The sequence below is a fragment of the Alligator mississippiensis genome, chromosome 2 (genome assembly GCF_030867095.1).
Source record: "Alligator mississippiensis isolate rAllMis1 chromosome 2, rAllMis1, whole genome shotgun sequence".
In the NCBI taxonomy this organism is placed as follows: Eukaryota; Metazoa; Chordata; order Crocodylia; family Alligatoridae; genus Alligator; species Alligator mississippiensis.
The window spans coordinates 33,350,416-33,377,402 of record NC_081825.1 but is presented as its reverse complement, the minus strand read 5'-3'; the positions used below and the strand labels follow the sequence as shown (position 1 = coordinate 33,377,402).

Genomic DNA, 26,987 nt, shown 5'->3' with positions numbered 1-26,987 from the left:
CGCATATTCAATGTGCTGGATTTTTTCCAGGTCTACAGCGAGTACAGGGCAAGCCTTGCTTTTGACCTTGTTAGCAGTCGACAGAAAAATGTAAGTGAGAAAGTGAAGGCTGTTTCCTTGTGTTAACTAACAGTATAGGAAATATTAAAGCCAACAGATGTTCTAAAATTGGTTTTATTCCTGTGGTGTTGAAACTGTATTTGCAAAATAGTGTGTCATGAGATGAAAAGGAAAATGTGGTCATGTTTCTTCAGGTCATTCAGTCCTTCAGGTAATTTGCAGTCAATTGCCTATGTTCTTTAAGAGTAAATTGTGTTACATACATGGAGAAAGTTGTTATAACAGAAAGCATTATAACAGTTACCCTAATTTCAGTCTTGTCTGTGGTATGCTGAAAGTAAGCTGGCTAAACTAGATTTTTCCAGATTCTCGTAAAATAATTTTGAGCTAGCTTTCTTTCCTTTCAGTTTTACCCATGGTAGATCAAGTACTTGTACAGTGCTTGTTGGTAATTTATACTGTCATGTCATTAATTACTTTTACAGTCGTGTGCCCTGCTTGTTTCTCCTACAATATACATGTGTAAAAGCAGTGTATTCCAAGAACTTGGAATCTTCCTTTACCTAAGATTGTGAACAAAAGATCATAAGCAAACCTTCTCATAGAGCAGAGTGTTAAGTTACTGGAATTACTAATGGAATCTCAATATTTGTACTCTAAGGAATGAATTGGATTATCTTTAAACTTTTATTTCTTTGAGTGATGGCAGTTTGAGAAAAATGGAGATTATCTGCTATTACCCTTCTTCAGCATGAAAGATGTGTCAACAGTATATGAGAATTCTTATTCATAATAGCCCTATTTTATGAGGGATTGCAAGCAGGAATATATAGGCTTTAAATGGTTAATAATGAAAAGGGTTATCTAGACCCTAATAATAGAAGCATTTACAATTACTTTACATTGCCTCTGTGGTGCTTTGGATAATCACATCTTTATTCTTTTCTGAATTTTTGTATGTGATATTTGGGGAATCAAAACTAACTTGATTACTGTCAGTCCATTTAGGGAGAGACATCTGTTGAGCACAGATGAAGTGCCTTGGCCTGTTCAGATACAAAGACCCAATTGCTCTTGATTTAGAACTCTCTGGCTAATTTTGCTAGTCATATTAGTGTTAATAGTATTCATGCACAAATGGGGATCTGTATTTTTGGGTCCCTGCAGATTTCTCTGACAACACTTGTTTACCAAATCAAGCTAGCTGTGTAATTTATTATTGTAATATTTGTTAAGTGATTAATACGTTCCTAGTATATGTAAAGTAAGGTAAACTTGTTCCGTTGCATTGATTGATGGTTCATATACCAGGGAAAAGAACTAAGACTATATTTTTTTTCCTCTTCCCTCCCTCTGTCCCAGGCATACACAGATTATAGTGATTCTGTTTCCAGGAGAATGGGGTTTATTCCTCTCCCATTGGCTGTTTTAGTAAGTATCTTTGACACCCCTGCTTCATAAGGTTCCTCAGTCCCAGAATTTTTTCCACTCCTTCATCCAAAATATCCTTAATTTTACTTCTTTGGGGCTTTTTTCCACACTTACGAATACTTGGGGGAAAAGGTGGGCACTAGGTTAATAATGGATTTGACTAGGACCCTTGTACAGAAGAACTTTTATTTTTAATATGCCTGTGTTTGTGGGACGAAGTAGCTTATTGTGATACGTGTGCTAAATGAGCACCTCTTTGTAATTTGTAAGATTTAGTTACAAGTCTGAATTAACTACCTGATAAAAAAAAAAAGAGTTAATGCAAATGTTAATGTTTACCATCCCAACACAAAGGGATAAATTCCATAGCACTAATGTATAGATCTATTAGTGTTTGGACCATTTTAGTGGAATAGACCACCACCATGTTAATTCAACCTTTTTTTTATTGCTTTTGGCAAGCATCCTGTTTGTTCAGTCAGAACAGTAAAAGCAACTAGCTACCAAATGGTTATTAGTAATGAACTTTTTAAAAATCTTGGTAGGAAAGCTTTTTTAAAAAATCTACAGTTTCCCTTGTCTTCAATGCAGTGGTGCATTTAGTAACTTCGGACTTGTCCATATGCGAAAATTGACCAACATAACTATTGCAAAATAAGCCATTCCCAAATTGCTTCCTGGATCCCAGGAGGACATGCTGTTACAGAATCAATCACTTTATGATTGATTATGTAACTGCTTGTCAGAACTATTCTGCAATAATTTGCAGCATAGCTGTTTCTGCAGCATCTATCATGGTGAATTTCCATATGTAGACAAGACTTAGTCATGATGACTAAATATAGATGGTCAAAAAGCCTGAACCCACCTCCCTAGCCCTCACCAGAGCCCAGCCAGTCTTTCTGGCCAGGGGGAGGCAACCCCTCCTTCTCCCCCCATGAGTGGGGGCTGTGGCCAGGCCCTGGCCATGGCCAGCACGCTGAGGGGAGGACGGGGATGTAAACCCCCTCCCTGTCCCACACAGGACCCCAGCCAGGGTCTGCCTGGGAGGGGGCGGGGGTTAGGAGGGGTTGAGCAGCCCCTCCTAGCCCTCCCCCCTGCACCCCACTAGAACAGACAATGAGGGATGTGGCCAGGCCCCAATTTGGGGCTGGCAGCTGAGGCAGAGAGCAGGGGGCAGGGTTCAGCCCCCTGCCTGACATGCGCAGGACCTTAGCAGGGGTCTGCCAGGAGGGGGAAGCAGCCCCTCACAGCCTTCCCTTGAGTGGGGGGAGCCTGGGAGGGACTGCTGTCCCCCCTCCTGGCAGCACTTCTTGTGCAGGCTAGGGAGGGGATTGAAACCCTCCTTTTCCACCTCTCCACTTGAGCAGGGGGAGAGCCTGGAAGGGGCTTCACTTCTCCCTCCCTCGGCTTCCCCCCAGAAGACCCCGGCTGGGTGTCCCATATGGACCAGGGAGGGGGTTTAAACCCCTCTCCACCTCAGCTTACTGGCCCAAGGCCAGGGCCTGGCCATGCCACTCAAGCAGAGGGTGGCAGGGAAAAATCCTGGGTGGGGTTGCCTTCCCACAGCCAGGCATACTCCAGTTGCAGTCTGGTGTGGGCCAGGGAGGGGGTTTAACACCCCCGCCTCATCCTGGCCTGGCCATTCCCCCTACCTGAGCGGGGAGGTGGGGAAAAAGCCTGGGAAGGGCTGTTCTTCTCCTCTCCCCCCCCCCCCAGCCATGCAGCCTCCAACTAGAGTCCCGTGTGGGCCAGGTTTCCCCCGCCCCCTGCCTTAGCCTCGAGTGGGAAGCCTGGGCCATACTTGGAGGGGGTCTAGGACAGAAGCTCCGTAAACTGCTTTGACCTAAATCAGTTCAGTCTGGTACTTCATCCAACCAGGTTTATCTTAAAACAGTTTTGGCCATTTTGAAAGCAGTTTAAGTGCACTGAACTTCTGTTATAGGTTTAAACCAGTTTCTGATCATTTGTACTGGTTTAAGTGTAAATTCTGTCCCTAGCCAATGACATTGGGAAGAAGCACCAATTCTGCCGGCAGATTTTCATAATAGTTATGTGAAATAGTGGGATATTTGTTACAATGTTGCCCCACTAGCTGGAACAAAATATTGACTTACGTCTAATAGAGTTTATTTAGGAGCAGAAGTTACTATGCTCACAACAGTTATTTGCTTTGTCCTTGAAATGGAAAAACATCTGCATTCCAGCTAGAACTTGCATATATTTCTAAACTTCAGCAAGTTCTTAAATGCTGTCCTGAGTTTGGAGAGTCTTAAACACCACCTTAAATGCTTTTCTGAATTGTGACATTAGCTGCTACAAATTGAAAGCAAACATATGATTTCCTTTTGTACAGATTCTGCACAGAGAAATTTCACAGTTTATACAACTGAGTCCACCAAACAATTCAATATTCTAGCTTTCTTTTCAAAATGAAACATTACACTTCTGTTTTCTCATTGTCTTTTATGTAACTCATTTTTCCCTCAGACATGTGTGCCAACAACTGGCATCCACTTCCAGCCATTGTTTCTCTTATGATTCTTCAGTGAAGTCATAACACTGAACTTGATACCAGTTGTTAATATATTAACAGATTGTCATGCTGGCAGAAACACAACTGCACTGCAAAGTCGTACATGAACAGATGCTAGTGTATTCAAACACAAAATTTTGAATACTTAGCAATACCAAGAGGAATACAGAGCAGTGTTTTCAGTAGAAACCTTCCCATTTTTGTCACAAACCTGCCCAGATATGAAAAACACATAGTTTTTTTTCCCTACTAATTATTAACTTGTATGAAATGTGCTTTAACTGTTTAATGTTTATTTTCAAAATAGCTCATCAGAGTCGTAACAAGCTCAATAAAAGTCCAGGGTGTCTTGGCTTATGCCTGCGTTGTGCTCTTCTATTGTGGGTAAGTATGAGAAGCAATTACTGAAAAGCATTTGCTTGTTTGATGCTTTAAGGTTAAAAAAAAAAGTGACCAAAAGGAAGGCAGGTGCTCTTTGGTGATGCTTAACATGGGTGCAGTTTATGTAAAATGTATTGTAATGCCATCCTAGGTGGCTGTGGTATGCAGTAAAATGTGTGCTTACCTCCATTCAGACTTTGAATTTGGCTCAGGTATGAAAAAATAATAGTATAACGGTAAGTCTTGCAGTCTTAGTGTCCAGCACTCAGCAGTCTTCAGGTGAACATTTGCATCTCCTACAGAGCCTTTCTGTTCAGTTAGCAATAACTTGCTGTGACTGGGAAGGTTGAGTAAGTGGGTATAGAGGGTGACTGATGCTTTCAAACAAAGGGAGTGAGCATGCAGAGTATCATTCTTGAATTTCCTTCATACGGGGGTGAAAAGAATACTCTTTTATAAAAATTACAGAATATTTATTATTTTGTATTTACATGTGGTTTAACTTATTGTGACTTACTTGTTACTTTGACATCCTTTAAGTATATTGAGGCATTGTGATATAGTTGAGTTGCTGAAAACGTTTTTTCCGCAGTAAGGTTTCTGTGTTTAGACTATCTTCGTGTTTTAAGATTTCCTAAAGAAATAGATTTTCAGGGCCTCACTAACTGTCCCCGCATTCTTCCCTACCTGTTTACTATTACAGGAATCTTATTGTTCAACAGTGGCAAAAGGTTCCATCTAGCCTCTACCAGGGTGTTTTAGAGAGTGAAATAAAATGTACTTACAGTTCCTTTATATGAAATGCAGGACCCACATTCAGACTGGTTGGAATTGGCTTTGTAAAAATCAAAGTCAGCCTGATTTAGGGCTGAAAAATGAATGGATTTTAGAATCTGTTTTAAAAGTTCACTTGGCTTGTCCTGTAGGTTAAAATGAACGTAGACAATTGCTTAGGTTTTATCTAGAGAAAATCAGACTTCCTTATACCATTGTGTTCCTACTTTGTAGTCTTCAGCTGTGTTCATCCTGGAGGTTTTGGTCTGAAAATGTTACAGAAATGAATATGTAATATTCTGTTGCAAGTAGCAATACTTAATGCTTACGTTTCAAAGCCCTTTACAAAGGTGGGTAAGCTTAATTCCGTGTTACAAGACAAGATGAAACTAGAGTTGTCATTTACTAAAGCTGTCAACAAATCAATGACAGATGTAGGAAAGGAAACCCAGGTCTTCGATCTCTGCTGGACCACACTACTCCCAACATGTTGGAGGTGAATTACTAGATGCAGGACTTGTAGAGTCCATGGACCATCACTTGTGAAAACTGGAGGCTACCATTATCTGAGTGAGCTCTTTGAGTTACTGGAAAGTTGCCAAGATCACCCCTAGTTGAGCAAAAATTGAAGGTGTCATGTAAAATGTATTTTATGGATTTACTGTTAGTTTCAATATGCATTTCCTATTATGTGTTTAAATACTTAATATATTAAATTTAGGCTGATGCTATTTTTATTAAGCAAACAATGTTAAATACCTAAACAAATGTAACTAACTAAAATATTCTTATCTAGGTCCAAATGATTTCTAGGAGCACTGCAACCAGCTTAGTGTGCGTTTTTTGTCTGACAATTGTAAGAAAAGGAAGCTACGTGTAATCTTACAGTTGAAAGGGGTAACTAACAAATAACAGTTCTTGAAGAGAACAGCAGCTGCATCCCAAACTATTGTAATATGAGCATTCAGTAATGCAAAATGTGTAAGGTGTTCCCTTTTAATTTTCCAGATTAATATCGCTCAAAGTGCTTAATAGCATTGTGTTACTGGGAAAATCATGTCAATATGTAAAGGAGGCAAAAATGGAAGAGAAATTGTTCAACCCACCCCCAGCTAGCACCCCAGGCAAACCACTCAGTAAACCCCAAGGCAAATTTAAATCTACTCAAGGTGAGTGTTCTTCCTCTCCCCCCCCCCCCCCGCCCCCCTTGCTTATCAGTGAAAAGGACATTTGTTTCCAGATTAAATTTTGAATATTTAATTATCTGTTCCCTTCTCAGCTGTTTGTCAATATGTTTATTGCATACCTATATGACACAGTAACTATGCTTTGATTCACACCTTAGGCCTCAAAGCAGCCATCTAACAAATGGGATCGCGGTTTTGGAATTTATTTTCTGTTGCTCAGTGCTTTATCCTTTTAAGCATAAATATTCTCCACCACAATAAGTTTTTTATCCTGGCATAGAGAGGAGGTAGGAACATAAAAATGGGAACACTCACTGCACTGTCTGTGGCTGTGCAATCATTTAGAGAAGTAAAATGTTGTTTCACATTTGGCTTTGCACTGACCTTATTGAAATTTTATAAGGAAATATTCTACGTTTTTACAGGTAAAATAAGGCATGCAACAAGTACAGTTACTTGAAATTGGCATGAGTGTTGGGAGTTAGAGATATCTGAGCTCTAACAGGAATTAAAATTGTTGCTCTCCCTGTTTTTAGCTTTCTTAGTTTGTAGTCTGTTTCATAGCACATTAATATCAGGAGTTATAAAAAGAACTATACTGTTTCATTAATAAATAATTGCAATGGTGTTATATTTTATATCCCCATTGACACTTGGGAGGTGGAGAAACAAACCTGCACTGTTCTAATCAACAGAGTTGGATTGTTTATCTTTTCTGTAAAGAATTCAGTGAGAGCCCCTGAGAATTTAACAGTGAGGTTTTATTGTGTTACTCTGCGGCTTGCCAAAGTCTTGAACAGCATGAAATTTAAGGTGCTTATTAGTCGTCACAGTGTCTCGCCAGCAATACTAGAGTTAAGAATCTGTCAGCATTTCAATTATAAAACCCTGTATCTCAGCTGTGTCAAATCACGTTGGGCTGAAACTCTGTGCCCACATTTATTTTAAAACGGTTCAAATCCATAACATAGTTGTTTTCTATATACAGTTCTCCTGGATGTCTTTTGCCAAAATCATACAAGGAAGTGTTAGCATGATAACTGTGCTAGCTTTTTAATTATAGAACATTGTAATTCTACACTTGGATGTAGGACGTGATAATTCTTTCTTAAAATTGGCCTTAAAGCTTACCAGTAGCTTTACTAGGGTAAATAAATCCTGAAAACTATTTTTAGCTGAAGCACTAGCAGGCTTAGCAGGTCAGTCAGCAAAGGGCTTTTGCCTCAAATGACACAATTTCATAAGAAGCAAAGATCTTTATAGGCCTGCAAATTTCTCTCAAAATATCCCCAACTTCTGTCACATACTCAAAGGTGAAAGAGAAGCTTTATTTTTTGTAACACGCATGACTTCATTTTATAAATACAATGACTTTTATAAACAATTTCTTCAGTATAAAGCAAGATCATATGTAAGATTTTTTTTTCCAGTCTCCCTCCACTCTCGTCTCTCTCCATTATTACTACTAGGTTCTGCAGTATTGATTAATCCCTATGCATGTTTATAACTCTTTTCACAACAGATGCTGTGCAGTTAACAATAGTCAGCAAAATTAGTGTCAAGAAATTAGGCTGATGGAAATGAGGCTAAATTATTGTATAAGGGTATCCTATTTTTTTCTTCACTTTTCTCATAGGAACATACATATTTACTTGAATAGAAAACAGCCCAAATTACAAGACAACCCTCCCTCCTGCCTCCCCCCCTCCCCCCCACAATAATTAGATTCTGTATATGGGAAACTTAAAATTCTGTTATAATTTTTGAGGTATAGAATCTAATTATTAAAGGTTTGCCTTGAATTTGTGTCTGTGATACAGCAAGGAAAATAAATCTGGGGAATCAGGTAGCCCTTTGCTTTCCACTCCCCCCTCCCCCCCAACCTTTTCCCCGGCAGCCCTTTCTCCCTCCCCTTACTGTCAGACCTTGCTCTCCCTGAGCACATGGAAGTGTGTGTCCTCGGCCCGGGAGTGTAGGAGGGCTATTAGGAAGGCCAAGGTAGAGATGGAACTCAGGCTAGCATCCAGGATTAAGGGCAATAAAAAGTCCTTTTTCAAGTACATTGGGAGCAAGAAGAAGGCACCAGGCAGTGTAGGGCCCCTGCAAGACACAAATGGTATTCTGGTGGCCATGCCAGATAAGAAAACTGATATTTTTAACAGTTTCTTTGCCTCTGTTTTCCTGAACAGGGACCGGGATATCCCACCTACCAGAGGTAGGGACAATCTTGGGGATAGCTCTATCAAGCCTTCAGTCAGTGCAGATGTAGTTAGGGATCTTCTGGAAGGGCTAGACATTTTTAGATCTGCAGGTCCACATGCCTTCCACCCAAGGGTGTTGAGGGAGCTGGCAGGGGTCATCGCGGAGCCTTTGGCCCAGCTGTATGAGCATTCGTGGTCATCTGGCCAGGTGCCGGGGGATTGGAAACTGGCTAATGTGGTCCCAATTTTCAAGAAGGGGAGAAGGAGGACCCAAGTAATTATAGGCCTGTAAGTCTCACCTCGGTGCTCAGGAAGATCTTGGAGAGAATCATCAAGGAGCACATCTGTGGGGGGGGCCTACAGGGGAGATCATGCTCAGGGACAATCAGCATGGCTTCACCAAAGGCAGGTCCTGCCTGACCAAGCCGATTGCCTTTTATGACCAAGTAACTAAATCCTTGGATGATGGTGTCGCTGTGGACGTAGTCTTTCTAGACTTTAAGAAGGCCTTTGACAGTCTCTCACCCCATCCTCATCAATAAATTGAGCAACTGTGGCATTGATGCCTACACAGTTGGATGGGTAAAAAATTGGCTGATGGGGCGCACCCAGAGATGTGGACAGGTTGTACTCAACCTGGCGAAATGTGAGCAGTGGGGTACCCCAGGGCTCGGTCCTCGGGCCCGTACTGTTTAACATCTTCATCAGTGACTTGGACAAAGGGGTGGAAAGCACGCTGTCCAAATTTGCTGATGACACTAAGATGTAGGGCGAGGTGGACACACTTGAAAGGAGAGAGAGGCTGCAACTAGACTTAGACTACAAAAGTGGGCAGATGAGAATAGGATGGGATTCAACGTAGACAAATGCAGGGTGCTGCACCTTGGAAGAAGGAACCCACAGCATACAGACAGGCTTGGGAGTTCCCTTCTTGAAAGCACAGAGGCGGAAAGGGATCTTGAAGTCATTAATGACTCCAAGATGATCATGAGCCGTCAATGCCAGACTGCAGCCAGCAAGGCCAGCCATACCTTGTCATGCATCCAAAGGTGCATCTCAAGCCGGTCCAGAGAAGTGATACTCCCCCTCTATGCGACTTTGGTCAGGCCGCAGTTGAAGTACTACGTCTAGTACTGGGCGCCACACTTCAAAAAGGATGTGGCCGCCTGGAGAGGGTTCAGAGGAGGGCCACCTGCTTGGTGAGAGGACAGCAGGACAGGCCCTACGAGGAGAGACTGAGGGACCTGAACCTGTTCAGCCTCAGCAAGAGGAGGCTGAGGGGGGACCTGGTGGCTGCCAACAAGCTCATCAAGAGGGATCAACAGCAAATAGGCAAAGCCCTTTTCTCCCCAGCACCACCTGGGGTGATGAGGAACAGTGGTAATAAGCTGATGGAGAATAGGTTTAGGTTGGAGATCAGAAAGCAATATTTTACAGTTAGGGTGGCCAAAATCTGGAACCAACTTCCCAGGGAAGTGGTCCTCGCCCCTACCTTGGGCAAAGTCAAGAGGAGGTTGGATGACCTGTCTAGGGTCTTGTGAACCCAGCATTCATTCCTGCCTGTGGCAGGGGGTCAGGCTAGATGATCTGTTCAGGTCCCTCCTGACCCTAGCTACTATGAAACGATAACCCTGAAATTAAACATGGCTATAGCAATTTGCATATAATACCCATACACTTCATCCAGAATTTGATGCCTGTTACCTTTTTATTCAAACTGCTGTAACTTTTAGCATGGGTACTCCATAAACACTTTTGAACAGCACTTTGACCCCTACTTATATGTAGTATAAATTGTATATGGTATTGGTCCAAAGGCAAAAGGCTCATGATTTACTATATAGTTCATTGGGCTGGGACTCATTAGAGTCAACAGCATTTTAAGCCATGATGACCCGTGACATTGCGTACTGTTCACCCAACATCCCTCTGTCAAGCCTCTCTCTCGCCAATTTGGTTAGTGTCGCCCTGTCCTTTTCAGTGACCCCACAGCTCAGCATTGCTCAATGCTCAGGATCCATGTAATTAGTCCCCACTCATGATTTGAAACCAGTGTTCTTGTCAAAAGTCCTGGGATGCTCCAAAAATGTATGCGAAGATGGGGTGCAGGGCAACCTTGTCTGGCTTCAGTTTGTGGAGGGCAGGGCCACACTAATATGAACCAGCCTGGGAGAGGGGCCGACAGGAATTCTGGGTATGCAATATTGTGGCTTGCCATGACTTGAAAAAGAGTTAGCCAAGAGCATGACTGCACTTAATGGGTGCTACCATACATCTTATTCAGATGGGTTGCACTAGCCTATCATTATAGTAGGTTCCAGTCAGCGTGTTTGCATAACGTGGGCCATGTGTGTTTTATAGTCATGCTCAGTGCTGCCTGCATTTAATTAACTTTACAGTTAATTTTCAGTGCTGAGCACACGCTGCTTTTGGAAGCAGTTTAATGATAGACATTTGTATTTATTGAAATTTCCTTGAATGTAATTGCAAGATGAAGAGTTTTTTCCCCATGCCAGTTGCGGGGGGTGGGGGGGAGGTGCTTATCTTGTATTTGAGTAAATATGGTATGTAGATGCCTTAAGTAGTCTGTCAGCTATCCCTAAATCATGTCACTAACTGCACTGGTAAAAATCGGTAAACCAAAACAATTTCCACAGAGAAACAATTTGAAGGAAGATACTGACCTTCACATTTGAAACCTTTTAGAAAAATATCTTTATGCATCTATTTTTCCTTTATGTGTGTACACTATGTTTTATATAGGAATTTAATAAATTACTTCAGATATTTGGACTAAAAGCAGTAGACAGCATATTACAAATGACCAGAAGAGGCAATATGATGGAGAAATGTTTTATAATGCCTCTGGTACTAGTAATTTATACATTGCTTGCAACATTTCAGCTGCAAACTCCTAGTTTGATGTTTATTGCTTCTGTCGGATAATGTTCTCTTGGCTGGGTTTGATGCATCCTTTCAATCTATGCCAGATGTTTTCCAAAAATTCCCCCAAAATACATCAATTATCTTGTTTCTAAAAGCCAAAAAAGCTTGGCATTTTCTTTGCCAACTTCCTGTTTTCAGCTGTTTTCAAAAATATATTTTAATAAATACAATATAGGTATCAAAATGGCATGTGTTAAGAATTGCGTTAATAAAGCCACTATTCAATAGTTAGAAATCCTAGCAAATCAGGGGCTTTCATGGAGTTATTTTGAGAGCAAATGTTATACAACTCAATGTATTTGTTCCTATTTACCATGTTGTTTTCTCTACTGGATAAAGCTCAGCCATCCAGCTGTCAGTACAGATATCTAGGATTTAAATGCATCCATGCATCTAGATTTTTCTATAGAAATTAGATCTGATGCTAATGTTTACTAGAAACAGACTTTACCATGCAGTTGGTGGAGTGACAAAGTACTATACAAATCAGCAAAACCAAACAAATGAGCATATGGTTTCCAGTACCACTTGCAGTGATTGACTGTAAAAAGCAAGTGCTTTTTATAGTCTCTTATGGTACCTTGATATGATATACTTTTAAAAGTAGATCACTTTGCTGATGCACTTTGCCCTACCTGAGCTTCTGTTAAATTAATGTGCAAATTATTTCTTGCATTAGTAATATGGATGTCTTGCTGGATAGAGGGCATCCAAATAGCCATGGGCCCTAATGACAGTTAAGAGCCCAAGCAGATGTTAATTTAGTCACCTGATTGGGACCTGACACATTTTATTCTGGATCCCAAAAGTTGGGTGTCCTGCCATGACTGATGTGCATGACATGAGGTGCAGTTTTAGGGATCTTGGATAAATTTGTCTAGTTTCAGTTGTGCAGCTGCCTACTTCATCAGGATGTAGGAAGCTGGGGATCAGAGAACTCCCAGGTATCCAATTGCTGAAATTGCCACGCTGAAATTAAAGAATGATGCAAACCACCCATAAGGACTTCTGCATTTTTTTGTTTATTGCACAGTGAACACATTTAAGAAATGTAACATCTAGGAGAGGCTTAAGAATCTGTATCAGTGGTAACAAAATGAAATAGGTTGACCATGTAAAATTACCTGGTTTCCAAAAATGATTAATTTGCTTTTCTGCTACTTCGCATAGTCTCAATGCCTAACTTCATCAGCCCTCAATGCATCTTTGATGAAAGATGTATCTGTTTCGAGTGTGTTGACCTGCCTATACCATTAACTAATGTATTTTTAAATGCTGATTTTGTTGTTGTTGTTCCAACAGGAATTTCTACAGACGAAAGTTTATCTACATCAGTTACCAATCAGCCTGTACATCAGAAAGAAAATACTGCATCTTTACTTGTGACAAGCAATTCTGATCAATTCCTGACAACTCCTGATGGAGAAGAAAAAGATATAAGCCAAGACAGTTCAGAATTGAAACATAGATCTTCAAAGAAAGATTTGTTGGAGATAGACAGGTTTACCATTTGTGGAAACAGAATTGACTAGATTTTATGGATAGATGTTCTAAGGATACTGAGTGACTGGGGCTGCAGATGCTACCAGACTATGGACAGTTGCCAAAAAAGGCACTTAAATATTTATTAAAAAACTTAAATTATTAATGGCAAACAGATAGTAATTTCTTTCTGCACGTAACCTGGCTTGGTAGCTGGGTCAGATCAAGTAACAAATATTTAACTTGGCTCTGTGGAAAATGTGATGGATCATGAGAGCCTCTTGTCAATTTGACAGTTACAGTATCCCTTTCCTGGATATAGACTGAAAAAAATCAAAATCCCATTTGCGTTGTGACATTGTGCTTCCAGAACGTATCACTTTTCTTGAAGGTCTCTCCAGTATAAGGATACACCAAGAAATGTATGACAGCTCTAACAGGAAGCTTATCTTTCCAGTCATGTTATTTTCATAAACAGCTGCAAACAGTATACGTAAAAGCCAATGCATAAAGCAGCACTGGCAGATTAAACAGTAAGTCAAGATAATTATTCTTGTCACCGGAAAAATCTTTGAAGATGTATCTGAACTAATCAGAATAAAATACTATCTTTAAATTAAGAGACCTCTACTGCATAGCATTTTATATAAATACTAAACCAGTGAGGAAAATGGATCACAAATATAAAAAAAGAGTGAAGGTTCTGCATAACTGAGCAAACAGCATTATCATTTTTCTGTTCAATTATGGTGTGTTCTGCAAAGCAAACTCCATATGTTTTATAAACGTTATACAAAGGCTTTTATATAAGCTGAGGGTTTTTGTTGCACTTAAGAAATGTTTCAAAGTGGCATGTCATTATATGAAGGAAAGGCAGTGTTAATTTTGCAGCAACTTCTGCTGCTGTTGCACTGGAGCTATCTGGAATTAGTACAGAAGATCTACACTGCCTTTTGGTTTAAACTGTTTGGTAAAAATGTCATCTATATATTAACTTGGCTGGAAAAATGCCAATAGATATAGTTGTATGGAAAATCAGACATGCCCATTCTAACTGAGGAATTTTAAGCAAAATTAAATAGATTTGAATAGCTTTTGTTATGAAGTACTTAAATGCATCTTAATTTCTGGTGTGGGGGCAGGGTTGGGGGATAAAATCTAGAACACATTTTATCCTTAAATTAAGAAAGAATTACGTTTCGGCTCAACAACTAAGCTAGAGAACAGCATCCCAAGACAATCTTTATCTTGTAATGAAACATGCATACATTATTAAAATGCAACATTAACATCTCCTCACAAATCTTTCAAAGATTTAAGTAAATTCCAGTTAAATTATAGCGACTGGGATTTATTTTGTTTTTTGGAAACTGCAGATATTTCAGTACTGGGCAAATGACAGAAGTGGTCTAATTTAGAATTGTCACAGAGTGGAAAAGCCAGAGTTTAAGGGCTGGTTTATGAAAAGGACGTGGAAGTTCAGAATATGTGCTACTTCCTAAAACCTGTATTACTATGACAGTGTGGAGATGAATGTACAGGAATGTTATGAGGCTGAGCAGAAGTTGCAGTGCAAGGTGGGTTTATCATACAGGGCAACTTTCTCTGCTTTCAAAGGAGCTGGTTGCTACACTCTCCATCTTTTGCTCCCACCAACAGCACCCGGAATAATGGCCAAAAGCACTGGAGACTATAAGGGGAGGATTGTATGGGGGAATAAACTAAAATTCTTTTATTTTGGATGTATTTTATATTCATTGAGCAATTTAAACATTAAACTTAAATTCAGATTATCTGTGAATTTGGTGTAACAATTTTTTCAGTTATTTAGCAGTTGCTAAAGGAAGCTTGGAATTTATTTTCTTTTCTTCTGTTAAATGACAGTCTGTACCAATTTTATAAGTGCATCTTGTGTGAAACTCAATAAAATTCAATTTTGTAATCTTTGTTTAAAAAAGGAAAAGAATAGACTGGATTTCTTTGTTAATGTTGCTGGCTTTGGGTAATGTGACATCTACCTGTTCTAGTTTATTCTGAAGGACTAACATTTTCAAGCAAACGACAAGCAACCCACAGTACAACTGATTTTAATATCTTGTGTTGATGACATTGCTTTTAATGGCAACAAACTTTCACCTATAGAAGAAAAGCTAGAGGAAATGCTGAAGCCTGATTACTGTAGCTGTTTAGAGACAATCACTTGAGATTTACTTGGCTTAGAAAAAATAGGTTTTTGCTTCATGTGTCCTGAAATCGTATTAATTGTCGTGGTTTTATTCTTGTGTTTTGCCATACGCAATGTTTTTTCTCCCCTAATACGTGACAGACCCACACAAACAAATGGATCTAACCACATATACAAAGTGTCAAGTGCAAAAAGTAAACAAAAATACCATTTTCCCCAACTCTTAATTGAAAAAAATCTTTTATGCAATAATAGAATTTTAAAAAATTCATATAGAATGACAGATTGCAGATATATGCCAGTTTAATAAACCTACCAACCTGTGATAATGTCAAACTGTTTAACTTACTCTAGCTTCTTTATTCTGTGTGTGTGTGTGTGTCTGTATATAGATAGGTATGCCTAAAGTCAAGTACAGGTTTCCCTTGTTTTATGTTATACATGTGTTCCTGGAAAACTGTGCATAACTTGAATTCTCATAAAGTGAACCCACTTTACAATGTAACAAATAGGGATATGTTCCAAGACCTTGACTGTACTGACCCCCAGACCCATTTTTACCACTTTTACAAGACAATTTTGGTACTTGCCAACAGCAGACAGTACACACAAGCACAGGGTGATGGTGAATGTTACCATAAATGGGGATGACAACTATAGAAACACGTCACAGACAATTAGTGAGGAGTGTAGATTTATCCAGGAGATATTTTGGTGCGCGTCACTCCCACAATGCACTGTACAAACCAGCTGACTGTGGACTTCCACCGCACTGATGGCATAAGTGTGAATTTACCTTGCATATAATGAATTTTTGGTATAAAAAGGGTTGTCGCATAAGAGTGAATTTGCACATACAGAACCCGCATAAAGTGAGGGAAACCTGTATACCAATGGTTACCAAACCTCTTGGACTTACAGACAACAGGCAGATCTAAACAATTCTCACAGTCAACCATCCACATCTACCCATATCATCGTACTTCTAATTGAAAAGATGGTGAGGGATGTGGTACAATTCAGCCCACAGCATGGGAGCCACTAAGGTATAGTCTTTTGTTCTGTGCAAGTGGCTGGATGATTGCTGATGACTTTTCATGTAGTTGTTCTGATGTCTGAATTATCTGTTTGAATTCTCAAATTTATTTTTACTAGAAAACCTTTGAAAGAGGACTGGTTGCTGCTTTTCCTCTCTGCCTGTCTTTGTGCTGCAGACTGATTCTATCAGATATGCTCTCTCCATGCAAACCTTTGAAGAGGTGTATGCTGAGTAGCTGTGGTACGCATGCAAATCAGATGGGAGCCATGTGTCAAATCCCTGTCAAAAGATACCCTTTTATGTTAGATTTTATCCTACAACAGAATGATGGCTGAAAAATCTGCTCCCCCATTGGTATATCCCCACTCCCAAGTATTCCCCAGCAACCTAGGAAATTAATACATTAAAGCTTCATTACAAAGCAGTTACAGTTGCTATAGATACAGTATGTTTTTCAACCTCCCCCACCAAAATAAGCTAACAGGAAGTAGGAATTAGACCTAACTGTCGTCTCCACCCACAAGTACACCTCATTCTGCTATGTACTACAGGCAGTGCTCTACAACTTGAACATCCCTCTGTGATCCTTCAACCCCTTTTAACTGCCCTGCTGCAGTTGACCTTAGCTACCCTTCTACACAACCCTTTATCAAGCTGTCCTTTCCAAACGCATCAAATCACTCCACTCAATATTACTAGACTTGGGGACTGTATAGCCTGGGCGCCATGGTGTAGACAGGCAAAAATGAGACCAAGTTAAGGTTTCAGTGCATGATTCCTGGTATTGAGGAGGCTTTAGTTAACATCTGTGCTTAGGTGAATTGGCCTGTATTGAATAGGGTGGGTTTATACACTACATGATGAAGAGAAAAGGAGATGATTCTGGAGATGGGTGTGGATTGTTCCTGACATCCCTCCCATTACATTCCTTTGTGTTTTTTAAAAACTAGTAAAAAAGGTTAGCTATTGTTGCAAAGTATTACTTTTAGGATTTTTTTTCTCTGTTCCTCCTCTGTTACCTGCCTCACCCTCCCTTTTACTCAAGCGTTCATTTTTTAATTCTATCTTTGCTCCTTTTTTTACTGGAAACCTGGTAACTTTGTATTTTAGCTGCAGCTTCTATTTTTTCTTCAATGTCTCTTCCTTTCCTCCTGCTGTTCTTGCTTCAGGTATTTTGCTCCTAGAAGAGCATTTTTCTGACCTATGGGTCTCATGCTTTTTTTATATATATATATATATATACTAGCACAGGTAATGATTAAAGTGAATGACAAAAGAGCACAGGAGTCCTACCTCTCAGTTACAGACCATAAAGTTTATTGTGGGCAGCCTGTTTCACTAGATCAGACAACAGCTGGGGAGGGAGATGTAAGAAATCCTCACTACGTATTTTTGGCTAACTAGCATTTATTTTCTGTGCTGTAGCAAGACCCCTGGTGTTCAGGGGAGATGACCAGGATTTTGAATAGAGTTTTGTACCACAGGGCTGTACAGACTTATACTGCTGAAGAGTCAACCAATCAGTCATTTATATTAACAATGATTTCTCCATTTTGCCATGTGGCGTGTTCTTTGTACAGTACTGTTAGACCTACTGGGCACGTTCTTCCCTTGTGCAGTAAAGCTTTTGATAGATTCTGTCCCTGAGTGGCTCAGGATATAGGTCTGGAGTGTGGGGGCAAGGCTTTTCATTTGGATATTGGTCTGGTACCTTCCCTCAGCTAGAGGGAATGTAACACAATTCTGAAAAATACATATTTTTTCAGAATTGTGCTACATTTCAAGTAAACCTGCAGCAGGTGCTTTATATACTGAACCTGTCCCCTGCCACTCTACAGCATGTTGTCTGTGTCCTTATAAAATCTATTTCAATTTGCCAGTCATTGTATTTCATATTCCCCAGTAATATGGAGAAGATTGTCAAAAAGCTGGTTAGAGTCAAAAGTTCTCAAAGCTCCTGGGAACTCAAATGTAATTACCAAAATAAGACAAGCATTTTATTATAGCCGTCTGTTTGTTCATACAAGCACAAGTTCAGTATTGGCTTCTTAACTCCCTTGATCTCCACATGTAAATAGTTTATTGAAAAGTATTCTTCAGGTCTCCGTCATATATAAATCGAATTAAGATGCACATTTCTTTGTGCAACTTAATAACAAAAGAAAATAAACCCTGAAGTATATAAGCATCTAAAAATAACAACTGAGATGATGTGTGGCAAAAAATAAGAAAAAAAAACTTGAGACAAAATGCTTCAACTTAAATAATTAACCTACCTTATCCATGGGAATTCAAATTCAGTCACATTCTAAATAAATGCAAAAAGATTGGCAGATATCTAAAATGCCAATGTTTTAATCTTCAGCTTCACAGGGGACATTCTGTCCTTAGATAGCTAGTGGGTTTGCAGCTTTATGCATTAGAGCAGTGGTTTTCAACCTTTTTGTATTTGCAGAACCCTAAAAAAAAATTTCAAATGGAGAAGCCAGGCTCCTTTGGATGGTAAGAGTGCGTATTCACATGCTTTTAATTGATCGTAGTCATCTTTTGCGGACCCCCTTAGACAGTGTGTGTGGACCCACAGGGGTCTGCAGACCATGGGTTAAAAACCACTGTATTAGAGCAAAGTAAAATCTGAAGAGGGTTATTTTTTAAACTCACGAGTTAGAAATTATGAAAATAGCTAAAAGTTTGTTATCAACAACCATCAGAAACTTCTTCATCTACAAAAACTAGCATAAACGAGGTTGAAAAGGAGCTCTTAGAACGCTGATGCTCAACCAGGGTGCCACAGTACCCTGGGATACCTTGAGATCCGTTCAAGGTGCGGAGGATGCAACATAATGGTAGTACTGTTAACTATGCAAATCTGATTCACAAGATAAAACCAGAAGTTTCCAGTAGGAATTCATAGTTGGAAATACTCTGACCTGCTGAGGTCTTTCTCAGTTCTTTGCAACAGAAGAAGTGTTTTATTATTGTTTTGTAGTTTAAAAAAAAAAAAAAGTAAAAATTGAGAGTGAGCATTTCTGAAGCATGCCTTGAGTCCAAAAAGGTTGAGAATCACTGAAGAAGATCTTTCCCTGGCAACTCATTACTGTATTTACTCAAATCCAAGATGAGGTCATCCCTGCCCCCTGCACCCCGGTCCCTCATTTAATACGGGGAGGAAAACCCCTCATCTTGGATTTGAGTAGGAGGTGGTGGATGTCAGGCAGCTGCTGTGGCTCCAGCCCTATTGCTCCTGCCCCAGGCCAGCCTGGTAACACATGGTGGCAGCTCCAGGCTCCAGAGCTTGGGCTGAAGCTGCTGCTACCACTGCTGCCAGGCTGGGCTGGGGCCATAGCAACAAGGATGGAGCAGAACCAGAGCTGTGCCAGAGCCAGAGGGTAAGCGGTGGGGGGCAGAGCAGGCTAAGGAGTGCAGGCATGGGGATGGTGTAAGTAGCAGGGAGGCAGGTGCTGGGGAGAAGGTGATGATGGTACAGGTAGCAGGGGGCAATGTGCGGTGAGGCAAAGGGGAGGAGTCAGGTTACCTGACCCTACCCCACCATCTCCCCACTGTCTGTGCCCCCTGCTGGCTCCTAAGCACACCCAGCTTTCAAATAACTTTGTGTCCCAATTGCACACTGAACAGGGATTCTTGGAATATTTAGTGCAAACCTTGTATGAAAGACATTTCTGTTCTTGCTAAATCCTACCAACATCTCTAATTAACTGATGAAATGGCTTGCAGGGGTGGGAGAAGCAAAGTAGCAAAACCAGCCAGACCCAGCCATACTCCATATGTTTATATTAATTTTTTTCATTTTTCATGTTCTCTTTGTTTGCAAATTTCAGCAGTTCTCATCTTTATGTTCCAATAATGTCTGAGAACAACTGAATTTAAAGGAGGACTATATGGGTATATGGAATCCATATATCCCCCAAAAGAATTAAAACTGGGCTGTCTTGACACATTAGTTAACTAAGTTCACAGTTCCCAAATTAATTTTAAAGTGGACAGAAAATGAAAACAGTGCAAGCACATAATGAAATGCTTTTGAAACCACCATGTTTTTCCATAGAATTAGTTAATTACACTCTGAAAAGTTATGAAGCCTTTCAAATGTTCATCAGGAGAATGCTGTTACTTTAACTCCTTCAGCATGAGTTAGTATTCAAGTGACGTTTCAGTCATGATGATGCTGATCTGGGAATTATGCAAATCAAGGATTTTTGTGGGTGATATTTTTGTATTAAATCAACTATATTTGGGATACAGTTAGACAAGTTTTCAAATGCAAAGTATTCTTTATCAGGTTACTTTACTTTGCATTCAATAGCTTGTCTCTGTCCCAACTAGGGCTGTGCGAAATTTCAGCAGCCGTTTCGTTTCGGAGGTGTTTTGGCCCATTTCAGCACCCAAAACACCAAATCCAAAATAAAAGGCTCTGAACCTAAACAAAACCATCTGAAATGTTTCGGAGGCAGGCTTGCCGGGGAACAGAAACTCAGAACAGGGAGGGGGAAGGTGGGGAGGAAGGCCTGCTTTGATTGACATCTGTAGCTGGCCAGTGTCTGTGATCTGCCCCTGAGGTCCCTTCAAATCCAAGTGCTCTGGGGGAGGGATGGCAGCCTGCTGTCATGCCACACGCAGGATGTCACATGGCAGCCTGCTGTCATGACCCAATCTGGGGGCCCATGTCCCCCAGGAGGAGTCTGGCACACCCTCACAGCCCTCCTGGGGGGTGCAGGCCCCCGTATCTGTGCGCGGGATGACAGCAGGCTGCCACTGCCAGCTGGGGCCAGCATTGTAGCACCCGAATCTGCTCCATGCACCCCACGCCAAGTGCTGGGAAGACTGGTGCTGCAGCTGGCCCCAGCCAACAGCGACTATATGCTGTCGTCCTGCATGCAGATCAGGGGGCCCGTGCCCCCCAGGAGTAATCTGGCACAGCCCCGCAGCCCTCCTGAGGGGCACAGGCCCCCTGATCTGCGCGCAGGATGACAGCATGCTGCCGCTGCCAGGAAGTGATACAAGTTTTGTTTTGAATAGTTTGAGGTGCAGTTTCACAAATCTCCCTGCACTGATCTTGAAATTTGGCAAGCTTCATGCCCTGATAAGGGTCTTCCATCTCTGAAAGTTTCATCTGAATCAGGCAAGAAATGACGAAGTTATAGGCATTTTAGTGATTCCATGTTATAGCAGATGGCTGAAACACCGAAACAGCGTCAAAACTCTGAAACAGATTTGGACAAATCAAAACAGGACAGTGATCTGAAACACTGAAACAAATCATTGTCCCTCCAAAATGTCAAATGCGAAACCGAAGCAATACATAGCCATTTCTTATAGGCCAAGTCCCAAGTATACAGTTAGTCTAATAAAAGAGATCCCCTGCCCCTCCCTCCCCAATTATCCTTCCCTCTTGTATAGTATATAACTGTTTCAGTTCTTTAATTTTCTTGGTAAGAAATTTCCTTTGCTTGAAGTATACTATTTTAAGTAAGCAACCTGGTTTTTAGGAGGGAGTCATGTCCTTAAATCTCATCTTTATGAAATAAAAGTACTGTACTCAATGGCAATTCTAATGCTGTCTCAGCTCTAGACTGGAAATCCAAATCAGATCCAAATTGTTTCATATTTTCTCCATTGTCAAAAAGCTGGTTAGAGTCAAAAGTTCTCAACGCTCCTAGGAACTCAAATGTAACTACCAAAATCAGTGGAGAAAATATGAAACAATTTGATTTTATTCATCATGTGAGTGCAACAGAGCTTATGGCAAGTCTAAAAATTATGCAACTGAAATTATTTTGACACATATCTTTCTATAACTGAGTGCACAAGTGACACTTCTGTTTGACAAACCAAAGCATTCTAGCGCAAGTGAGGAAAATAATCTCATACATATGAAATCCTGGCTTTGTGTTTGGAATTGACCTCTTTCTAGATATTACGCTGCTTCTTAAAGTTCATCTTTAAATAGCTTCTGTAAGTAAATTAGAAAGCTGGACTATTTGTCCTACTGATGCCAAGAATAATTTGTCTGATAGGACTTCAACACAAGTGTGCATCTGAAATGTACTTTTGCTGGACAGTCCTCAACAGTTTAGTTATATAGAAAGTTCTTCAGCTAGATCATTTTCCACTTAGATGAAGGCCAAAAGGAACCTCTGTGTATCGCATGAAAGTTAGGAGTTTGAGCTTCTGGGGGGGAAGCTGAAATGCAGTGGTTTGTCATTGATAAATAGTATGGGGGTTCCTTAATGCATCTGAAGGGATCGTTTCTATTTGCCCTTTTCACTCCAGGAAAGCAATAAATGTATCTGCCTTGTGTAGCTGATTTGAAAGATGGATTTTTTACTTCCTTGACTGCATATTCTGCTTTACAACCCAGAATACAGACCCAAAGATATCACTGAGCTTATACACTTCACCCTCACACACAACAATTTCACTTTTAATAATCAACACTTCCTCCAGACGATGGGAACAGCTATGGGCACTAAAATGGCCCCACAGTATGCCAACCTTTTTATGAGCCACCTGGAAGAAGACTTCCTCAAGAACTGCACCATTAAACCCTTGCTGTACGTACGATATATCGATGACATCTTCATCATTTGGAGTGAGAACCTGGAATTTCTAATTGAGTTCCAACAGTCACCATCCCTCCATCCGACTTTCTTTAGAATACTCCAGCACCAACATCCCCTTTTTAGACACAAGGATCAGTATCCAGAAGGGTAAAATACAGACCACAGTATACAAGAAACCCACAGACCAACAAACATATCTGCACAGAACCAGCAATCACCCGAAACACACCAAAAAAGCTGTGATATACAGCCAAGCCCTTAGATACCACCGCATCTGTACTGAAGAGAACACCCGGGATTGCCACCTCACCAATCTTAAAAAGGCTTTCACCCAGCAAGGACACTCCTCCAGAGAGGTAGATCGCACGTTTGAAAGAGCCACCTGGATACCACGTGAAGAACTGCTGCAGCACAGAAGAAAACCCCCCACAAATCGCACACCGCTGGTTATGACCTATCACCCATCCCTTGAACCTATACAGAAAATCCTCAAAAAATTGCAACCCATATTAGAAAAAGACCCTATTCTTAAAAAAATCTTCCCAGAGCCACCCATCCTAGCCTTCAGACAAGCACCGAACCTCGCCAACCTCATCACAAGAAGCAAACTTCCTCAAGCCCAGAACACACCAAAAGGATCCAGACCGTGCCAGGACAAGAAATGCAAAACTTGCCCCCACATCTCCACCACCTCCACTATTACTACACCCCACAACAGAGCCATCAGCATCCCAGGATCTTACAGCTGCACCTCCAGGAATGTAGTATACCTCATCCAATGCACCAAATGCCCTGATGGAAGATATGTAGGAGAGACCAGACAACAACTGCGCACCAGAATGAACGCACACTGGAAATCCATCAAAGACAGAAACACACAATTACCGGTGGGGGCACATTTCTCACAGGAGGGTCACTCTCTCTCCAATCTCTCAGTCCTGGTCCTCAAGGGAAATTTACACAACACATCCCAGAGACGAGCCTATGAGCTCCATTTCATCAACCTGCTGGATACTAGAGATCAGGGACTAAATATAAACATTGGATTTTTGATACATTACAATCTGCCTGGCAACTGACTCCCCAGCCCCTGGCTTCTTTACTTTTCATTCCATCCAGGAAGAGCACACACCAACTGCTGCAGCTTCCTTAGCCTGACGAAGGGTTTTGAACCCGAAAGCTTGCTTAATAACTATTCTCCAACCATTTGGGTTGGTGTAATAAAAGATATCAAATTCACCCAAGGAACCTTGTCTGCCTATATTCTGCTTTATGCATTGGAGAGAACACTGAAACCAGAAATCTAAAAGTGACCTCCCTGAATATACAACATGAAATCAAAGACATCAGTTGGGTTTATGATCTAATGATTGATCTCCAGGAAAACCTGTTACTGGCAATTTTTTCCTATGGTAACAGCATTTTTGCAGAAGCAGGCCATTTTCATGCTTTCAGTTAGACTCGGTGTCAATTCTGTTTTCAAGTTGTTTCGTCTTTCATTGTAGGTATCCTGCACTCCATGGGAGCATCCAGACAAGTGCGCATGTGCCTGTTGTGGTGTCTCAAAGTAGTTTGAGATGCCACAAGAGGCATGCCGCAAACAAAAAAATGTTCCCCGTACTGCATATTTACAGCACGGGGCTCTAAATTTGATACCTGGAAATCCCTGGAAATGGGGGTGGAAAGGCTGGGGGTGTGGGGGGGGGGGTGCACCAGGCCACTTGGGCTGTCACCCAGGAGCCCAGCACCACTTGCAGGGGCCACGTGGGGTCCTGCCTCCATGGAACTGGCCTGGCCTGATGGCGCACAGGGCACTTGGAGGCAGGACCTAGCACAGCCCCTGAAAGCAGTGCCAGGACCCTGGATGACAGCCCAAGTTGGGCTTTAAAATTGTAGATATATCAATAAAGCATTGCCCAGCTGATCGATCAAACTCCATATATATATATATATATATACATATATATATGTATATATGAGTAGGGTTTCATTTTAATTATGGAAGAACACGGATTTGGGGTATTTTAAAGAGTGGATTCGGGATTTTTGTCAGAGATTTTGCAATTTTTAATCAGGGAACACCAGGTCTCTTGCTAGAGGCAAGTGATGGGACCCAGGCAGAGGAGCCTGCCCAGGGCTAGCACTTAGGACCCAGCTGGAGGGCAAATGAAGTGGCTGACCTCCTGACCATTCGGGGCCAGGAAGACATGCTTTGACAGTTCAAGGCAGGCTACCACACTGAGAACATCTTCTAGGCGATAGCTGCCCAGATGGCAGGACAGGGGCACACATGGCAGCAGTGCCGCACAAAGGCCAACTCTGCAGCCACAGCCAAGGGCAGCTGTCCCAGAGGTGCAGGAAGCTCTGCTGCAGTGCCCATGCCACAGCCCAGGTGGTCTAGGTCTGGCAGGTATACAGACATGGGGCTGCAGGTCCAAGGTAGGTCTGTGCAAGTATTCACTTTGGATTCAGCTGATTTGGAGGGACAGTGAGTCAAGTCAGAGATTTGGGGTCAGAGGGATTGGGGCTGGAACAAGCTGCCCAGCCAGGGGGGAGACGTGGGACTTGGAGCGGGGCAGGGGGTGCGGGATGTGGGCATGGCAGTGCTAGGAGTGGGGGCTATGTCCTGCTGCCACTTGCCCAGCCAGGGTGCAGGGAGGGGCAGGATGTGGGCACAGCAGTGCTGGGAGTGGGGGCCTATCCCTTGCTGCCGCTTGCCTAGCTGGGGTGGGGAGGGGGGGTGCGATGCAGGTACAGCTCACTCTGGGTGGAAGGGGGCAAGTGGCAGCACAGCATAGACCCCACTCCCAGTGCTGCTGTGCCCGTATTCCCCGCTGCCCCAGCTGGGCAAGTGGTAGCAGAGCATAGCCCCTGCTGTGAGCGCTGCTGTGCCTGCATCCTGTGCCCTGCACCCTCCTCCCCAAGTCCCGCACCCCCCACCCCAGCTGGGCAGCTTGTACCCAGGGTCCCACAGCCCCCTGCCCCAGCTGGGCAGTTTGTCCCACCCCCAGGCCCAATCCCTCCCTCCCCCTGCTCCTTCACTCCCCCCCTCCACCCACCACAACAGGCTTACCAGCTGGAGGCAGCTGTGTCCAGCATGATGAGGACTGCTGCCTGTTTAATCTATGGCCGAATCTCCGAAGCGGCACCAAATCTTTTCTGAATTGATTCGGAGGCTTCCAATTCAATTCAGGCCTTTTAATTGGTCTCACGATTTGTTTCGAATTTGGAGATTTGGTCACCAAATCGGGCCAAATCTCCTACAAATCGAATTGACTGCTGAAGCTTCACACAGCCCCAGTCCGAGGGGGCGGATGCTGTTGCAGATGGCAGCATGTCACAGCCAGGCAGCAACCCCCACTGCCAGACTGCTGCAGTGGGTCATTTCAGGGTTCTGGGTTCATTTTAGGTCAGGGCCACTGCAGCAGTCCAACTGGTATGGGGGACTAATGTCCCCAGATACCAACTGTCTGGGCCTGAGAAGCTCCTGAGAGCAAGTAGCCCTGAGCTGCTTGCCCCAGCCTCCAGTTCCCCTGGCTGCAGATCTGGGAGGAGCTGGGCAGGGTCAATTTCCCCAAGTGGCACAACTTGCCTCACACCAAAGTGCATGTTCAGACACATGTGCTGGAGCAAAAATCCCCAGCACAAATTTGTGCCGCTTTTATTTGAGCTGCTACAAGCACACATGCCTGCATGTGTGAACGTGCCCCACTAAAGCAGCCATCGGTTTGATGGCCTGTAGATTCTAATGTCTGTTCATTGGTAGTGCCTCCTTGGGTGGGTGTGTTCCTACTGCTTTCACTGAGGTCAGGATTTTACTCATTCAATGTATTTGTCTCCATAAAAGGAAAAGTGCTTTTCTGGATAATTTGGTCCCGAAGTGGTTGGTTGATTTACCTAAGCCAGTGGTTCTCAACCTTTTTAGATTCCAGGCACCCCTTAGAAAATGCCAGCTCTTCCTTTACGCTCATGTTTTGACTACAGGAAAATGATAGAGGAATTTTTCTGTTGCAAACAACTCAGACCACACAAGGCCAGAATGTTTCATTTTAACACTATGATTTTTTTTATTTGAAATCTCCAGGTTTATTATCTGAATCATGTTGACATGCATAACAGTGTTAACATTGTGTGGCATCCCGCAGCATCCTTGAGAGGATCACAGCAAACCTCAAGGCGCTGCA

General features: G+C 42.0%; 1 protein-coding gene across 4 annotated transcripts in view; it reads left to right on the top strand.

Moving 5' to 3' along the window:
- TAPT1 (transmembrane anterior posterior transformation 1) overlaps positions 1-14,964 on the top strand; it is an 89,044-nt gene extending 74,080 nt beyond the window's left edge. For all 4 annotated transcript variants that reach the window (XM_019479919.2, XM_014607673.3, XM_014607678.3 and 1 more), the window contains 5 exons: positions 31-90; positions 1,423-1,491; positions 4,335-4,411; positions 6,191-6,351; positions 12,819-14,964. In XM_019479919.2, coding sequence (XP_019335464.1) covers positions 31-90; positions 1,423-1,491; positions 4,335-4,411; positions 6,191-6,351; positions 12,819-13,048 — 597 coding nt within the window. In that variant the 3' untranslated portion in view covers positions 13,049-14,964. The remainder of the gene's footprint in view (positions 1-30; positions 91-1,422; positions 1,492-4,334; positions 4,412-6,190; positions 6,352-12,818) is intronic.
- Positions 14,965-26,987: the final 12,023 nt, after the last annotated feature.